Source organism: Schistocerca nitens, chromosome 4, assembly GCF_023898315.1.
Source record: "Schistocerca nitens isolate TAMUIC-IGC-003100 chromosome 4, iqSchNite1.1, whole genome shotgun sequence".
In the NCBI taxonomy this organism is placed as follows: Eukaryota; Metazoa; Arthropoda; class Insecta; order Orthoptera; family Acrididae; genus Schistocerca; species Schistocerca nitens.
In genome coordinates this window covers 976,878,132-976,897,945 of record NC_064617.1, presented here as the reverse complement: position 1 = coordinate 976,897,945, position 19,814 = coordinate 976,878,132, and the positions used below count along the sequence as shown (strand labels likewise).

Genomic DNA, 19,814 nt, shown 5'->3' with positions numbered 1-19,814 from the left:
ACTAGTTACTCATCACAATTCTAAAAGCTTACAGCATATTTAATGACAATGTACGAAGCAAAGTAGTCTTCCCTGACACAAGAAAAATAACATGTTCCTCTTGGATGTAGAAGGGCATACCATGTCACAGATTATTTTTCAAGGTAATTTAATATCTTCATCCCATTTTACTCAAAAGTCAGCAAGTACAGAATTCTTCAATTCAATATTCATCAACATTTGGAAACTGCAGTGAAAGTACTTCTGGAAATTTTAAAATGTGTTGAAAGTAAATGAAGATGGGTAATATTAACATAACTTTGCATTTTACTGTTATAAGGAACCATCTGCAAATGCTGTCAGCTCAGTATAGCCACCCGAAACTGGTATTTCAGAAAAAAAAGCTTTTTGGTCAAGTATTTTCAGCAAAAATGCTGTACCTATCATGTACACATAAATGAAATGAGAAGTTACATTTAGCATTAGATGTGAATGATGACTTCCTTGATGTCTCACAGCGAAAGTCTTTGTCCCTAATGAAATTGAAAAATTTCTAAAGTGATTTTGAATGTCAGCTCCAGTAATCCTTACCAGTAATAATAAATTACTAGGACACCTTCAGGCACACTGATAAAGTTTTTCAACGATACCGATATGTGTAATCGGTTGACAATATGGAGGGTATCCCCCAAACTTTTGAAAGGGAAATTAGAAACTTACTGTATTGCATACATCGTGATATCCCTAACGAAAAATTACCTTAAGCATCTAATACTATGGAATCAAACCAAAATACTGATAATACTTACCCGGCTGTTGAGCTCTTTCATAGCAAGCACATGCACCTGAGCCTCATGTGGTTTTGTTACAAGTCTCGTTTCAATGTTTGGATCACACAAACATTTTAGTACACCTCTCTTATCAGGGCGTGCCCACAGTTTTGCTCCTATTGCTTTACTGATACCTAGAAAAACTTTTTCCTTTCCTGAAAGTAACACTGCCCTATTAGAAAAATTAGAGGTTACACCATAAAATGTATCATTACAATGATGCTCACTGTTACAGTGGCCAAAGTGACAGGTATATTATATACTATGACATGATTGACAGTACGGGAAAATTCTGTGTGAGGAATATTACACCAGCTTCAAAATTGTAATTTTGTGATTGTGCAAACACAGTTGCACATTTAGTATATCTCTATGACTAAAAGGTAAAATGTGAACAACTTACCAATGAGATATGTTCCACACACTACCAAAGTTTTAGGACATCTTTGCAATGTTACTTTTGTTATTTCTATGGCCTTTGCAATAACTTCTTCCTGTGATGGAAAATCATACTTTGGATCACAATATCTGTAAACAACACATTTCTATAAGACAGAATACTTTAATGTGAATCCAGCTGCAAAAGTATTTTGCAGACAACTAGCAAAGTTCCTGATTTCATCAAGGAATAATGAAATTATGTTTACAAATGACAACATTATTACTGATAATACTACAGAAGTGTAGTACAACAATACTATAATAGAAGCAGCACTGAACAGACCAATTGCTTCAGAATGTTATATAAACTATTTCTGATCGCTAGCAGAAGAAATTAAATGACCAGTTGTGATACATCCCCAATAGCTATGTGCTGCAGTTTCTATAGTCACTGCAATGCACAGGAATAGATAAATGACTGTACAACTGTAATATGGGAAAGGAAAGAGACATAGACAAAAATACATGTATCACTAAGATTTCATCACATGATGACGGCATTGTAGGCACACTGAGAAAAAGACTGTGAGAAGCAAGAGGAAAAACTGAGCACACCGAATAGGAAAGACAAAGAGAGAGAAGAATTTGACGACTTGTGTATGACAAGAGGAATGGCCAAAGAAAAAAGATGGGTAAACAAGACAGTTAACTGAAAATTGCAATTAAGTGGATGAAGAGGGCAGAAGTAATGTAAGGGAAATAATACAGGAACACAACACTCCTTGGTTACAATTAGCACTGAAAGTACACCAGCTACAAAAGTCATCAATGCTGTGTTATGTGGTTTGGTCAGTAGCGAGGCAGAACACTTCCCTGTCTTCATCACAGACAAAAACACAACAAGAAAACCAGGAAAGATAGTGCTAACTGTATCAGAAAGTTCCTTGTATTTAATAGGTATACATAACTTCCTGACAAGCACTATCCCTCAGATACAGTCTGCAAAAAGGCCTCAGATGCTATTTCCCCTCACAAAGGAGTGCATCCTATCCTGCCCAGCAACACCTCGGACTGCAACAACTGAACCACATCCTTTGCCAGGGCTTTGATTGCCTATTATCGTGCCCTGAAATGAGGGACATCCTACCTGAGATCCTTCTCACTCCTCCTAAAGCAGTGTTCCATCACCCACATCATCCAACGTCTTAGTCCATCCCTATGCCACTCCCAATCCCAACCCCTTGCCACAATGATCCTATCCCTATGGAAGACCCATGTGCAAGTCCCACCAAATCCACCCACCCAGCACTTCCTATTCCAATCCTGTCACAGGTTTATCCTACCCCATCAAGGGCTGGGCCACCTGCAAAAGCAGCAATGTCATTTACCAGCTCTTCTGCAATCATGCAGCAAAGCTTTTTACATTAGTATGACTACCAACCAGCTGTCCACCAGGATGAACGGCCACCACCGAACTGCAGCCACGAGCTTAGTGGACCATCCTGTAGCACAACATGCAGCTGAACATAAAATCCTTGATTTCAATGGCTGCTTCACTACCTGAGACATCTGGATCCTCCATTCCATCACCAGCTTTTCTGCGCTGCAAAAATGGGACTTATTCTTACAACACATTCTCCGCTCCCATAATTATCCCGGCGTCAACCTATGGTAACATACTGCCCCACGCCGTTCACCCAGCAGTTTCCAACCCCTCTGTCCTATCACCTCCTCCCAATTCCCATCTCCTGTACTCTTTGTTTACCACCCTGTACCAACACACCTACTCATCTTTCCCTGCTCCTCTCGTTTTTTGCTGTTTTCCCCACCTCCCTGCCACACAACCAGACATTGCACCTGTTGGCACTCTAGTCCCTGCACACACTGCCAGTCAGTGCTTCCCCCCACCCATACACTGCTATCCGTTCCCCTTCCCAAACCCCTCCAGATTGCTGCTACCAGCCCACTTGATAATTGCATTCTGGCTCGAGCTGCTGGAGTAGGCAGTAATGTGAGCGTAAAGTGTGCTTGCTTGTGTGAATGAATGGTGTGTGTTTCTGTTCTTCCGACAAAGGCTATGGCCGAAAGCTTATGTGTAGATGTCTTTTAATTGTGCCTGCCCGCAACTTAGCGTTTTATCTACATGGTGAGTAGCAGTCTATCTTTTCCTACATTTTTAACTTTCTGTAGAGTATTATATGACCTATAAGTGCCCTTCGATAGTTTATGCTTACCTCATTTTACACCACAGGAATGAAAAGCCCTTGCAGGAATACAGATACTGGTAAGAGTAAAGATAAGAATCAGCACAGAATAACATGGCCGGGAGATGCACTGTCAGCATGGCACGTGTGGGGAGAGCAGTAGTGGTGGGGATTAATGGGCAAGTGCTGTAGGTGAGATGCCAAGAGCTGGAGGGGGAGTGCCGTTCTAAACAGTTTTTTGTAAATATTAAGTGGAGCCCATCCGTGCCCACACTTGCATGGTGGCCATTCAAAAAGATCTGTCACTTCTGCTTTGGTTACTATCTAAAAGGAATTCTGCTGAGAATGCAGTGATTTATTTTTGCCTGGTTTGTTAACCATTTGGAACTTTCAGAGAAGAATCACGAGTGGCGAATTTTGGGTAAAACCTACACATTTCTCTTGGTGCCATGTTGAAATTTGCTTCTTTTGCCAAAACACAGGGAAATTTACACTGTATCACCTTACTAACATGTTGTGCAGACACAATTGTGAGAGAATTCTAAAACAGTGGTTTACTAAGTTTATTAAGTGAGGAACTGAGGATAAGCAAAGTCAGTAACTTATTAAAAAGCATGTCCTTGGCACTAACTAAACGTGTAATGTCTTCACATATGTTGTTCCAAAACCCATAGCATTTCTCATTTCACTAGCTATTGATGGCCCTTAAAAATTACATTCTCCCATCAAAAAAGTCTGTTGTTTGTGGAATAACATGGTAGCCTCCTCTTTCTATGCTACCATTTCCCAAAGTCTCATTTCGATGTCTCAAAACATTTATGAAATATGTGGAATGTTTCAAATATTTTATTCTGGCTTTATCACTGGCACAGCATGATCCCAAATGAGTGTGCTAAATCAGTCCCCCCGCCCCCCCCCCCCCCCAAAAACGCACCTTCCTTTTTCTGGCTGACTAAATTGTGCCAACTGTACAGTTCAACTAAACTGGGATGATGGGTTGTGGCACATAGAGTGGGCAAGGAGAAAAAGGATGCAAGGAGCGAGGGGAAGGGTGGCAATGGCTGTGAGGGAAAGGACAGATGCACAGGTTAGGAATGTGGCACTGCTGAGCTCTTCCTGGCTGTAAGAATCCTTCTGGAACTTACTGTCATCTGCTAGCACAGATTTCATACAAAATACGAGACATTAAAATTGCTCTACAAACTGTGTATCACAGGTGCATTTCTTAACTTTTCTTACTGGTTTACCAGATTTGCCTGTCATCTATGTGCAAATAACTCACACAAAAGTAGTGGAAAAAATGAACAATAACAGATAAACTGTTTGTAACCCTAGTATAGAGTTACTCAATACGCACAACAGCATGATTCAACACTGGATCCATCTGAGGCCTCCCTTTGACACACTGTTCCACACTACTACCTCCCAGTTTCAAATTACATCAGTCTTCTACACTTGCTTACACCCCCCCCCCCCCCCTCCTTCTACTACACTTCTTGCATGTGATTTCCTATCCCCCACCCCACCCCCTCCTCACTTGTCACATCAATCTGCTACTCATGCATTTCTTTCTTTGTCTATCTAAGCTCTTCCTTCTCTGTTCTATTACATTTTGTATGGCAAATGCTTGCTATCCTATTTATTTCACCCCACACCCCACGTATGTGTTCTGTTCTTCCTCCTTTCTTGCCATGAGCTTGTGGTTCTACAATCTAGGGGTTATTTTTCTTTAAGTGTGTGTGTGTGTGTGTGTGTGTTTTGAAAAACCAATAAAAGCTGTCTGAAATACATATTACATAATCTTTGTTCTACTTTCCTTAGATATGATTTGCAAAGTTTCTCAGAATTTGTGGTTGGGACTCAAGATCAACCTGAAATGTAAACAAATAAGATGAAAGCCTGATAAATGCCAAACGTCATCATCTTGCTGCTCCACGTAAGGAATAACTAAATATTGCCTGTACATAGGAATTTTCACCTTGGAAAATGATTTCTCCTGCATTTGATTCAAACAGTTTCAGTACAGTGGTCCTAGACGCCGATATCTCCCAACACCATTATCCTTACCTGCCAACTCGATGTTTAAATCACTTACACTACTATCACCCTCTCCAAACTTCACGGAGGTTTTCCTTTGTAAATTTATGGAGAAGCATCAAGGGTAGGAGGATATGGCAGATGAATGGCTTACACATAGCATCAGAATTTTTTCCCACAGTGAATCTATCTCACAGCAAATTAGAGTACACACTTAAACATAACTTCCTGGCATGCTGGAACAAGATTCAAATCCAAATACTTAAAGCAAGCAAGATTCAAACCCAAACTTTTAGTGTGAAGATGACAATTAGTAACAGCACTTCCCATAAACAACAACAGTGCCAGGTCTCAGTCTACCCCACACTTTTAATGTGAAATTTCCTCCCGGCATACATTTCTGCAACTTCACAGACCATTAGAATTCATTTGTCAATTGTCTCCTCCTGCTAGAGCCGACCTTAATTCAACTCTCTATCAAATTTCTATGCATGTTTCATTTCAGTTTCTAAATTCTTAATGAGTACAGTGTTAACTAAGTAGTGAAAATGAGAAACAGTAGTTGGTGCCATGGTTCCAAATGCTAGTTAAGCAGGGCATCATCTATCAAGGGAGCTGGACAAAAGTATTTGATGAAAATACTAAAAAAAGATGAAGAAATATTTTACAAAAACAGGATGAAAATAAAAAAAGCAAAAAAATCTGCTTACGTGGTGTCTAGGAATAGCTTGTTTATAGAGCAGTGTTGAATGGCTGGAAATGACTTCATGATTCCGTCATAACGAAAATCACCCACATGTAAAAAATTTCTACCATCAGGTAGCTGAAACAGCAGCATAATTGAACCAGGACAACTGCAAAAGTAAAACAGAATATAAGTTATGAAAAAAAAAGTCACCAAGTCAGTAAAAACTTCCATTATTTGTCATTCCACTTACTCCTACTAAAATTCTTATGCTAGAATTACATTTTTAATAAACAATGCTCTTACATTTAAGAAAACTGTGAAATGAGGTTTTCCTAGATTATACAGTACATTCCTTGCTACGTTGAATGTTTGTAATTTTTACACAAGAGACATAGTATACATTGAGATGACAAAAGCCATGGGATACCTACTAATATCGTGTCGAACCTACTCTTGCCCAGCATAGTGCAGCAACTTGACACTGACCCAGCGGAAATATTGGCCATGTTGCCTCTACAGCCGACCATAATTGCAAAAGTGTTGCCAGAAAAGGATTTTGTGCACGAAATGCTCTCTCAATTATGTCCCATAAATGTTTGGTGGGATTTATTTTGGGCAATCTGGATGTGCAGGTCATTCACTCGAATTGTCAGGAACGTTCTTCAAAGCAACGATTCTGAGCCAGTGACATTGTCCATTGTTATCCGTAAAAACCTCATCATTATTTGGGAATGTGAAGTCCAAGAATGCCTGCACATGGTTTCCAAGCAGTCAAACATAACCATTTCCAGTCAGTTGAACCAAAGGACCCGGTCCATTCCATGTAAACACAGCCCACACCATTATGCAGCCATCACCTGCTTGCACAATTCCTTATTGACAATTGGGGTCCATGGCTTCATGAGGGCTGCGTCACACTTCAACCTTACCATCATCTCTTATCAACTGAAATTCGGACTCATCTGAAGGTTTTCCAGTTGTCTAGGGCCCAACTGATATGGTCAACTGGCCAGGAGAGGCACTGCAGGCTATTTCATGTTTTTAGCAAAGAGACTCGTGTCAGTCGTGTGCTGCCATAGCCCATTTACGCTAAAATTTGCCGCACTGTCCTTACGGATACGTTCGTCATACATCAAACATTGATTTCTGCGGTTACTTCAAGGCTTGGTGCTTGTCTGTTACCACTGAAGACTCTACACTAGTGCCGCTATGCTTGGTCATTACGCGAAGGCCATCGGCCAGTGCGTTGTCCGTGGTGAGAGGTAATGCCTGAAATCTGGTACTCTCAGCACACTCCTGACATTGGGAATCTCAGAATATTGAATTCTCTTATGATTTCTGAAATGAAATGTCTCACGTGTCCAGCTCCAACCACCGTTCTGTATTCAAAGCTTGTTAATTCCCACTGTGTAGCCATAATCATGTTACAAACCTTTTCACACGGATCAGCTGAGTGCAAATGCCAGTGCACTGCCCTTTTATACCCTGTGTACATGATACTACTGACATCTGTACATGTGCATACTGCTATCCCATGACGTTTGTCACCTCAGTGTAAATAAAAGAGCAACAAAAGAAAACATACACAACATTTTTCAACATTTTGAAATTTTTATTCTATACTTGTTGATATTAGTAATATTACTGAACAAAAATACTTCAACTTTTTAGAAAGGTAGTGGTGTCGAATTTAAGTCACATCTATATATTTTATTGTAAGGCAGAAGTGGAGATACAAATTTGTCAACTTACTGATTTGCATCTAATGCTGTAACCCGAACCATTCCAATAACTCTTTCATCATTAAGTTCTAGGACAGTCAAGTACTTCTCATCCACACCAATTTTTTTCTTGACAAGGGCAGCTAGCAAGCACAAAAATTAACGATCATATATTTTATTCACTTTCAATAACACAATAATATTCTCTGCAAATTGACACAAAAGGTTTGGTTTAAAAAAGCTGAATGTTAAACAAAATTTTAAGCCACAAAATTGTCATTACAATACGGTTACACAACATGTAATGTGGTTATCACCACCAATAGACTACAAATGTTACCATGCCTCCATTTTGCATTCCAATCCCTCTTGCTTTTCTCACAACAGTTCCTATTTTTGACGAATTGTCCTGATGTCCCCAGGCACTCTTTTTGGACAGTAAAATGTCCTGGATTTTCATCTTACACAGTATGAATTAGTTTTTCTTTTTTCTTTTTTTTTAACTAATCATGTGATCTGATTGGATGGTTTCTTTCAGAAGACCGGGCAAGGTTCCCTAATTATTCCAATTATTGTGTGAATTTGAGGAATGTTGGTATTACACTTAGTTCCATCAAAAAATTAAGCTGTCTCAAGCCTCTAGCTCAATAAATAACATTGATTTTATAAGGAATTTGAAGGGGTTGGTGTCCTATCAGCAATGCAGTGCTTTCAGTTTTTGGTGTTCACTTGGGTCTGCATTATTATTTTTATTCGGTAACACTTTTCCGAGTATATGCCCATCTTTCTGAGTATATGGTCACACTGTCATGTTGTTTTGTAGACCACTGTTGCAAACAGTCTTCATCAGAGTTACTCTTCATACTACTGGCCATTCCTGTTTTAAAATGTTATATAATGTTAATTTCATCCTGCTCCTAGAGCCAGTTTGTCCTGAACATCATTGAACTCTATTTTGATTCAAGGAGGAAGCTGAGACTGACATCCTTTATTAATATTAGGTCTTATTTTAATTTCCATTGGCTCATATCAGTGAGAGAGGAACAAGCCATTTCAGTCCCACAGTGGCAGCCTAGACAACTGAGTGCAGTCTGAGCCTTCCGTCTTTATGTTTACTGCCACATTTGACTGGGGAAACCATGTGAGCAATGTCAGCCCAAAGGCCAGTTATGGCTGTCAGTCAATATGACCGAAGCCTGTATTTGTCATTTACAATTCATATTGGAATGCTGCCTCACAATTCCAATCACCTCTCACATCTCTCCCTTGAAGGTAAGGTTTCATAGCCAGCATGCAAGCTTATGGAAACTGTATAATATATAACCGTGGCAATGTTCCACCACTGCTGACTTCCTGTGTTGTGTGAGCCATATGTGCCTTTGTTTTTCATAAGACATGTATTAACTGGACACTAGATCTCACAGTGTATACTATAACACTCTCAAAGTCAACTTCATAAAGTCCAGATGTGGAGATCATAGAATGCCCCATTTAATTGCTACCTCAGTATATTGGCTTGCCAACCACTTGGCAGATAACTTTTCCAACATATTCGCTGACACCCTGCACATACATTTCTTTCAGCAAGACTGGTGAGGACAATGATGATAGGATATGAGAAATTAGAGCTCAGATGGAGGCATAGGCACAGTCATTTTTCCCTCGCTCTATTTGCGAGTGGAACGAGAAAGGAAATGGCAAGTACTAGTACATGGTACCCTCTGCCACACACCATATGGTGGCTTGCAGAGAATCTATATAGATGTAGATTTAAGGGTTTAATGTGCCATAGAAATCGAGGTCATTAGAGACAGAGCACAAGCCTGGACTATTTCAAGAATGGGGAAGGATATCAGCCACACCCTTTCAAAGGAATCATCTCAGCATTTGCCTGGAGAGATTTAGGGAAATCACAGAAAACATAAATCTGTATGACAGGATGTCGATTTGAACTCTCATCTTCCCGAATGAAAGTCCAGTGTGCTAGCCATTGTGTCACCTCAATTGGTCTTGCAAAGTGAGCATGACTCCTTTAATGGCATCTCAAATGTGTTCAATAGTATTGAAACCACATGAGCTGGAAGCCACACAAGACCTTACTGCGTGTCAGGTTTTCTTAAACCTTTCTTAAACAATTCAGTAGCAATGAGATGAAGTACATTGGTTTTCTGAAGATGCAGGTCACCTGTGAGGTGCTTAGGCAAACCAGTGGATGCATACAGTCAGGCAGTAAGTTCCTACATTGTTCACCAGTTAAAAACAATGACAGACAACTCAGGGCTCTAAAATTCAGTATTCACCTTAATTACATATCTCTCATTTGAGAATATTTCCACCACCTATTTGAAAGTTGAGAGGTGGCATATACTCCTCATGTGCCTATGATGTGCTAATACTTTGCCATCACTAGGTAATAATGGGTTTCACATGTTAGTTCAGCTGTGCTGCTTCCATATTTTAAGCATCCAATGATAACACTCCTTTACCCATGGCAATCTCTCTGTTCTGTGGTGAACAGTAAATAGAAGTATACATCCGGGGTGGTGGCTTCTGTATCCCCTGCAGTGCAGAGGTGGTGTCTACAATTTGCAAGAGTTAACAGTGATCCCCCTCATCAACACATTACAGCCCAGAGCAGCTCATTCTTATGGCAGTGGTGTCCCCCCCCCCCCCCTCTCAACAGAGGAATTTGTGGTACATCCTTCATAAAGTGGCTATAAAAAGCCCCAGGGCCTGTATGACCTCCATTATGAAGAGTCACATACTGCCTGTATCCACAATCTGGCAACAATCAAACTTAATGAGATATCATGAGTTTTGCCCTTCCTGAATTTGACTGTCACCCCATTTGTCAATATAAGGTCTGATGATACAAATCATACCAAACTATTCAGACTGCCATGATGATAAGAGTGCTGAGTTTCCATCACAATGGCTATATCTAATTCAACTGTTCATATGTGTATTTATGTAATAATATCGTTTACATAATTATACTTCCTGTATATTCAACAGGTATTCCTAAACTTGCCTGTAACTGCACTGCAGTAGATTGGTTTACTGAACCCTTTACGAAGACCTATATAGTGGTCTGAATGAAAATGTGTCAGGAAGTATGAAGTAATGCCCGGAATGATCCCATACTGGAACGCATCAACAACAAATGTTGTATCTGAAATAAGAATGCACAGAAAGACAGAATTACATCTCGGTTCATGTTAATAAAAATCAATGAAATTTATACACACAAACAATGGAAATTATTGAACAGACTAAATCAAATTTTACAGAAATTTTTCAACTGTCTAAATATTAGCAAATGAGAAACAAACTAAGAAGTAACAGACTGACTGCAACACACTCAAAACGGATTTAGCAGGAATCAACACATAATGAGCAAAACATCTTTCATTAAGATATCTGCAGTGCACGTAAGACACACTGTAATACCAGATATGCCATTTGAAACTTAACTATGGAATGGATACTGCAACTCTAAAGTTTAGAAGTATGAGAGGAAAATTTCATGAGACACAACTTCTGTTCATTTAGATCAGTTACAATCCCAATCAACACAGTGAAAGCTAAGTATTCCTAAACTGAAGCAGTTGGATATATCACAAACCAAATGCCCCCCCCCCCCCCCCCCGGCCACACAAGCATTCATTTTCTAGTAGTCTCACTGCCTGCTCCAAAAAGAAAGCCTTCCAACCACTGTTGATATCTTTTTTGCCAGTGTTTAATACATTATAAGCAATGACAAGATCCTGTTGATATCTTTTTTGCCAGGGTTTAATACCTTATAAGGAATGACAAGATCCAAGTGTTTTACTGACTCAGACCAGGTTTAATAATGACCCAAACTCATAACAATTCCATGGGCTTCGCTAGGAACAGTATTTTGACAGTGATGTCCGTAAGATTAGTTGTGTCACTATTCTGATGCCATGATCATGGTTCAATAGCAGTGACTCGCAGTCAACAGTACTACAAGCCAACAGTCCATGGCTAGCTGAAGCCAAATAGTACAATTGTCAACATGTAGAATCCAGAAGATTTATGAAACTATACACAACTTATTTTGTTTAAAGAGGTTGAAAAATCAGCCAACCAGTAGTAAAATTTGGGCCTTGTTACATCATATGATGGTACATTAGATTAGATGAAGCTGAGTGGCTCCTGTCATATATAAAATTGACAAAACAAGAATTATCTCAAGCCATGGCTTTATATAGTACCGTATTTATTCGAATCTAAGCTGCACCTGAAAAATGAGACTCGAAATCAAGGAAAAAAAAAATTTCCCGAATCTAAGCCGCACCTGATATTTGAGACTCGAAATTCAAGGGGAGAGAAAAGCTTTAGACCGCACCTCCAAATCAAAACAAAGTTAGTCCATTGTAACATGCGACACAATTTAGGTCGAATGGGTGAAGATACAGTTACAGTAGTTTGGTTCGAGTCGTAATCTTTAACAGTTAAGCTTTACCAATTAGCCATTGCTATGTGCCGGGCACTCCGTCCGTATTTATATGGGTACCCTTCCTTTTTCAGATGCTTCGTCAGGTTTGAATGGATTACTTTTTTTTCTTTGATCTGTTAAGTGCCATTCTCTTTCTTATAGGTGTTTACGTCACTCTAAGCTGAAAATGCATTATTGTACTAAATCACGAGTTGTTTGTCGCATTCTGATAATGAGTGTTTACAACCTGTCGCCGCTCGCCGCATGGCTTGCTTTTGTGCACGCTACCGCCGCTTTATTTATTTATTTATTTTTTAAAAAGAAGAGGAACTGTCTCATAAGCAGAACAATGGCAAGAGACTGCTATTTGTTGTTACTTACACTGCTGCTTTCTTTGATAATGATCAACAAGAACCAAATAATATACTGTGTATGACAGATGATGATCTGAGAGTTCAGCGAAAATTTTTCTCCGTTTGAAAATATCTTAACTGAATCCAGGTACCTTCTCCTTGGTCTGCCCCGACTCCTCCTACCCTCTACTGCTGAACCCATGAATCTCTTGGGGTAACCTTGCTTCTCCCATGCGTGTAACATGACCCCACCATCTAAGCCTGTTCGCCCTGACTGCTACATCTACAGAGTTCATTCCCAGCTTTTCTTTGATTTCCTCAATGTGGACACCCTCCTGCCATTGTTCCCATCTACTAGTACCCGCAATCATCCTAGCCACTTTCATATCCGTAACCTCAACCTTGTTGATAAGGTAACCTGAATCCACCCAGCTTTCGTTCCCATACAACAAAGTTGGTCGAAAGATTGAACGGTGCACAGATAACAGTCTTGGTAGTGACTTCTTTCTTGCAGAAGAGAGTAGATCGTAGCTAAGCGCTCACTGCATTAGCTTTGCTACACCTCGCTTCCAGTTCTTTCACTATGTTGCCATCCTGTGAGAATATGCATCTTAAGTACTTGAAACCGTCCACCTGTTCTAACTTTGTTCCTCCTATTTGGCACTCAATCTGTTTATATGTCTTTCCCACTGACATTACTTTCGTTTTGGAGATGCTAATCTTCATACCATAGTCCTTACATTTCTGATCTAGCTCTGAAATATTACTTTGTAAACTTTCAATCGAATCTGTCATCACAACTAAGTCATCCGCATATGCAAGACTGCTTATTTTGTGTTCACATATCTTAATCTCACCCAGCCAGTCTATTGTTTTCAACATATGATCCATAAATAATATGAACAACAGTGGAGACATGTTGCAGCCTTGTCTTACCCCTGAAACTACTCTGAACCATGAACTCAATTTACCGTCAACTCTAACTGCTGCCTGACTATCCATGTAAAGACCTTTAATTGCTTGCAAAAGTTTACCTCCTATTCCATAATCTCGTAGAACAGACAATAACTTCCTACTAGGAACCCGGTCAATATGCCTTTTCTAGATCTATTAAGCATAGATACAATTCCCTGTTCCACTCATAACACTTCTCCATTATTTGCCGTAAGCTAAAGATCTGGTCCTGACAACCTCTAAGAGGCCTAAACCCACACCGATTTTCATCCAATTGGTCCTCAACTAATACTCGCACTTTCCTTTCAACAATACCTGACAAGATTTTACCCACAACGCTATAAGGGGGCTATGCTCCAGACTGAACGCTGAAAGGCATAATCAGTCTTAAACGATGATGATGATGATGATGATGAAAATCTCTTTAGTACATTACATTCTGCACAGAAATTAGAGTCATCTTAGATTTAAAAATCTAGTCAGTTGCTGTGCTTTATTTCTGACTGTATCACTATTCAGCAAAAGAATAATACGAATATAAACATGACATGATATGTATATTCTTCCGCGTTTGCGGTTGTCTCATTCTAGTTTCGTGGTTTATTAGGCAGACAGGATTTAAATGACAGCAGCAAACACGAAAGAATACCTGGCATGATGTTTACATTCTTTTCTACCTTTTCTATTAATTTATTTACTCACACACAGGTTTTGGCGACAGTATTTATTTTTGTGCCTCTAAAGCATGCCTGCATAGCACTACATAATATTCTACGGCAGAAGTTAGTTGTGGCGGCACCTATCAACATTTTTCAGAACTTCCACTTACTTTGCACTCGATTCTAAGCCGCAAGCGGTTTCTTGCATTACAAAAACCGGAAAAAAGTGTGGCTTAGATTCGAGTAAATACGGTAGCCAGATTACATATGTCATGCTTCAGAATGAATGCTCACTAGCAAATGCCCATGGGTAGAGGCTGTAACAGGAGTCACAGGATAAAATATTTGCATACGTTACGTGTACGTCATGCTAGAGACTAAGGCCAACTGTTATTTTGTTTATTACTAAAATTTTCTATGTTTGTTTAAAACTGCTACATTCCATTGCTTAAACAAATCTTTTTACTGTATTAAAATCTGAATTTCACTGGTAATACCCCCATTATGAACTACAATTTGCCAATTGAAACTACTGTCTAATAATATAACGTGCAGGCCCACTTACGAATGGGAACATTATACAGCAATTACCTGGAATCTTCTTATAAAAAGGACATTTCTTCTCTTTCGAAGTATCAGACACATTGTTTCTTCCAGAAATGTTTCTTGGAGCACTGTTTCTTGGAGTAATACTTTCGCTACTTGATGACACACTTTCTGATGAAACGACCTGCATATCTTCATACCCTCTTGCCTTCATACGGTCCATAAGTTTTTTCCACTCATCTTTTGCTGACTTTTTTCCTGCAGAATAGTAAACAATGAGGCTTACAAAAGGCAATATGCATTTTCTCTGCCATTAAGCAATGAAGGAACGTTTGGAGCATAAACAGTGTGGAATCCAATATGTATAGAAAATTGCTATGACTAGATATGGATTGTGAGGGAAATTGTTGGAGATCTTGTTAGAGGAACCATCCTATCATTTACCTGATGTGACTGAGAGAAACCATGGAAAGCTAAATGTCAAAGGTAGAACAGGAATTTAAACCTTCAGCTGCCAAATATATGCTCAATATCTTAAAACACTGGGGCACCTTGCTCAATTCACCATTAGCCTGAAAATACATACAGACCAGGCCTTGCAACAGAAAACTGTAAAAGTAAAATGAACCGTTACAAAACAATGAAACTTGTACTGTTTACTCAGACATTTGATCTGTCTCGTCAACTGAGATTTCACTAGAATATAATGCTAGCAGTTCCCAGTGTATATGAAGCACCAGGAGTATAAATGAAATACAAACTATAAAAAACTACATATACAATTTTTTTTTTTTTTTTAAAAAAAAAACTACATATACAAAATTTTCCTCCTAATTATGAACCATGGACCTTGCCGTTGGTGGGGAGGCTTGCGTGCCTCAGCGATACAGATGGCCGTACCGTAGGTGCAACCACAACGGAGGGGTATCTGTTGAGAGGCCAGACAAACATGTGGTTCCTGAAGAGGGGCAGCAGCCTTTTCAGTAGTTGCAGGGGCAACAGTCTGGATGATTGACTGATCTGGCCTTGTAACATTAACCAAAACGGCCTTGCTGTGCTGGTACTGCGAACGGCTGAAAGCAAGGGGAAACTACAGCCGTAATTTTTCCCGAGGACATGCAGCTCTACTGTATGATTAAATGATGATGGCGTCCTCTTGGGTAAAATATTCCGGAGGTAAAATAGTCCCCCATTCGGATCTCCAGGCGGGGACTACTCAAGAGGACGTCGTTATCAGGAGAAAGAAAACTGGCGTCCTACGGATCGGAGCGTGGAATGTCAGATCACTTAATCGGGCAGGTAGGTTAGAAAATTTAAAAAGGGAAATGGATAGGTTAAAGTTAGATATAGTGGGAATTAGTGAAGTTCGGTGGCAGGAGGAACAAGACTTTTGGTCAGGTGATTACAGGGTTATAAATACAAAATCAAATAGGGGTAATGCAGGAGTAGGTTTAATAATGAATAAAAAAATAGGAGTGCGGGTTAGCTACTACAAACAGCATAGTGAACGCATTATTGTGGCCAAGATAGACACAAAGCCCATGCCTACTACAGTAGTACAAGTTTATATGCCAACTAGCTCTGCAGATGATGAAGAAATTGATGAAATGTATGACGAAATAAAAGAAACTATTCAGGTAGTGAAGGGAGACGAAAATTTAATAGTCATGGGTGACTGGAATTCGTCAGTAGGAAAAGGGAGAGAAGGAAACATAGTAGGTGAATATGGATTGGGGGGAAGGAATGAAAGAGGAAGCCGCCTTGTAGAATTTTGCACAGAGCATAACTTAATCATAGCTAACACTTGGTTCAAGAATCATGAAAGGAGGCTGTATACATGGAAGAAGCCAGGAGATACTGACAGGTTTCAGATAGATTATATAATGGTAAGACAGAGATTTAGGAACCAGGTTTTAAATTGTAAGACATTTCCTGGGGCAGATGTGGATTCTGACCACAATCTATTGGTTATGAACTGCAGATTGAAACTGAAGAAACTGCAAAAAGGCGGGAATTTAAGGAGATGGGACCTGGATAAACTGAAAGAACCAGAGGTTGTAGAGAGTTTCAGGGAGAGCATAAGGGAACAATTGACAGGAATGGGGGAAAGAAATACAGTAGAAGAAGAATGGGTAGCTCTGAGGGATGAAGTGGTGAAGGCAGCAGACGATCAAGTAGGTAAAAAGACGAGGGCTAATAGAAATCCTTGGGTAACAGAAGAAATATTGAATTTAATTGATGAAAGGAGAAAATATAAAAATGCAGTAAATGAAGCAGGCAAAAAGGAATACAAACGTCTCAAAAATGAGATCGACAGGAAGTGCAAAATGGCTAAGCAGGGATGGCTAGAGGACAAATGTAAGGATGTAGAGGCTTGTCTCACTAGGGGTAAGATAGATACTGCCTACAGGAAAATTAAAGAGACCTTTGGAGAGAAGAGAACCACTTGTATGAATATCAAGAGCTCAGATGGAAACCCAGTTCTAAGCAAAGAAGGGAAGGTAGAAAGGTGGAAGGAGTATATAGAGGGTTTATACAAGGGAGATGTACTTGAGGACAATATTATGGAAATGGAAGAGGATGTAGATGAAGACGAAATGGGAGATAAGATACTGCGTGAAGAGTTTGACAGAGCACTGAAAGACCTGAGTCGAAACAAGGCCCCGGGAGTAGACAACATTCCACTAGAACTACTGATGGCCTCGGGAGAGCCAGTCATGACAAAACTCTACCATCTGGTGAGCACGATGTATGAGACAGGCGAAATACCCTCAGACTTCAAGAAGAATATAATAATTCCAATCCCAAAGAAAGCGGGTGTTGACAGATGTGAAAATTACCGAACTATCAGTTTAATAAGTCACAGCTGCAAAATACTAACGCGAATTCTTTACAGACGAATGGAAAAACTGGTAGAAGCTGACCTCGGGGAAGATCAGTTTGGATTCCGTAGGAATGTTGGAACACGTGAGGCAATACTGACCTTACGACTTATCTTGGAAGAAAGATTAAGAAAAGGCAAACCTACGTTTCTAGCATTTGTAGACTTAGAGAAAGCTTTTGACAATGTTGACTGGAATACTCTCTTTCAAATGCTGAAGGTGGCAGGGGTAAAATACAGGGAGCGAAAGGCTATTTACAATTTGTACAGAAACCAGATGGCAGTTATAAGAGTCGAGGGGCATGAAAGGGAAGCAGTGGTTGGGAAAGGAGTGAGACAGGGTTGTAGCCTCTCCCCGATGTTATTCAATCTGTATATTGAGCAAGCAGTAAAGGAAACAAAAGAAAAATTCGGAGTAGGTATTAAAATTCATGGAGAAGAAGTAAAAACTTTGAGGTTCGCCGATGACATTGTAATTCTGTCAGAGACAGCAAAGGACTTGGAAGAGCAGTTGAACGGAATGGACAGTGTCTTGAAAGGAGGATATAAGATGAACATCAACAAAAGCAAAACGAGGATAATGGAATGTAGTCAAATTAAGTCGGGTGATGTTGAGGGAATTAGACTAGGAAATGAGACACTTAAAGTAGTAAAGGAGTTTTGCTATTTAGGGAGTAAAATAAGTGATGATGGTCGAAGTAGAGAGGATATAAAATGTAGACTGGCAATGGCAAGGAAAGCGTTTCTCAAGAAGAGAAATTTGTTAACATCGAGTATAGATTTAGGTGTCAGGAAGTCGTTTCTGAAAGTATTTGTATGGAGTGTAGCCATGTATGGAAGTGAGACATGGACGATAACTAGTTTGGACAAGAAGAGAATAGAAGCTTTCGAAATGTGGTGCTACAGAAGAATGCTGAAGATAAGGTGGGTAGATCACGTAACTAATGAGGAGGTATTGAATAGGATTGGAGAGAAGAGAAGTTTGTGGCACAACTTGACTAGAAGAAGGGATCGGTTGGTAGGACATGTTTTGAGGCATCAAGGGATCACAAATTTAGCATTGGAGGGCAGCGTGGAGGGTAAAAATCGTAGAGGGAGACCAAGAGATCAATACACTAAGCAGATTCAGAAGGATGTAGGTTGCAGTAGGTACTGGGAGATGAAGAAGCTTGCACAGGATAGAGTAGCATGGAGAGCTGCATCAAACCAGTCTCAGGACTGAAGACCACAACAACAACATACAAAATTTTAGTGTAGTTCAAGGAGATAAAGGAAATACTTTTTATGTGACAAAAATGTCACAGATACACCGTTCCCCACTAGGGATCCATAAGGCTTTGACACAAGTGATGTTTTAAGATGGTGTTCAAGCTGCTGTCAGATTCTGCTGAAAATGTCATCCATTTACATTAATGTAAAACTGGCATCTACATGCAAATGGTTGTCTAATGCACTCAAATCAACCAGATGTTTTGCAAATAATGGCTGCAGTATCAGCCAAATGGGCAACTAGCTCTTTGGAGTATCTAATACACCAAACACTTCATCTCCGCCTACAAAAAGAAATTCACAGGTCAGGAACATCTCTAAAACATTATATATCACAGACAGTTTGAACACTGTCTCTGAACATCACTAGTGCAGAGACGGACACCAAACCTAAGACTAAAATTGCTGCTTACTGATCATTTTGATTCCGAGAACTGACTTTACTGTTTTGGACATAAAAAGATGATCTAAATACTGACTCATATTTTTCTTTAGGGAAGAAGGGGCAATTGCATTTTTTAAAAACTAGTTTCCACCATAATCATAACCAGCCAACTCAAATTTATGTATTGTTTTAACTATGGTCAACATATAAAACAGTAAAGGTTTTACATAGAAAATATACACTTCAGAAAAAGAGTGGTAAAGATGAGTTTTGGAGCGATCTTTACTGCTGTCTTTCATTGAAGCTGCATATTTTCATAGTAAGTAAGCACAAATATGAACAGTGACAAATATGGCAAGTTAGCTTTGCAGGCACTGAATTTTTCACGATGGCAACTACTCGATTTTCTTCTGTCAGTCAATCAGAGCACAGGACATGTGATTATTTCAGTAGTGAACATTTATA

At 39.6% G+C, this 19,814-nt stretch overlaps 1 protein-coding gene across 2 annotated transcripts in view; it reads right to left on the bottom strand.

Moving 5' to 3' along the window:
* LOC126253677 (DNA cross-link repair 1A protein-like) overlaps positions 1-19,814 on the bottom strand; it is a 68,158-nt gene that overhangs the window by 16,688 nt on the left and 31,656 nt on the right. For both annotated transcript variants that reach the window (XM_049955199.1, XM_049955200.1), the window contains exons 4-9: positions 14,860-15,072; positions 10,872-11,012; positions 7,872-7,983; positions 6,142-6,285; positions 1,213-1,337; positions 789-964 (exon numbers count right to left, since the gene is read on the bottom strand). In XM_049955199.1, coding sequence (XP_049811156.1) covers positions 789-964; positions 1,213-1,337; positions 6,142-6,285; positions 7,872-7,983; positions 10,872-11,012; positions 14,860-15,072 — 911 coding nt within the window. The remainder of the gene's footprint in view (positions 1-788; positions 965-1,212; positions 1,338-6,141; positions 6,286-7,871; positions 7,984-10,871; positions 11,013-14,859; positions 15,073-19,814) is intronic.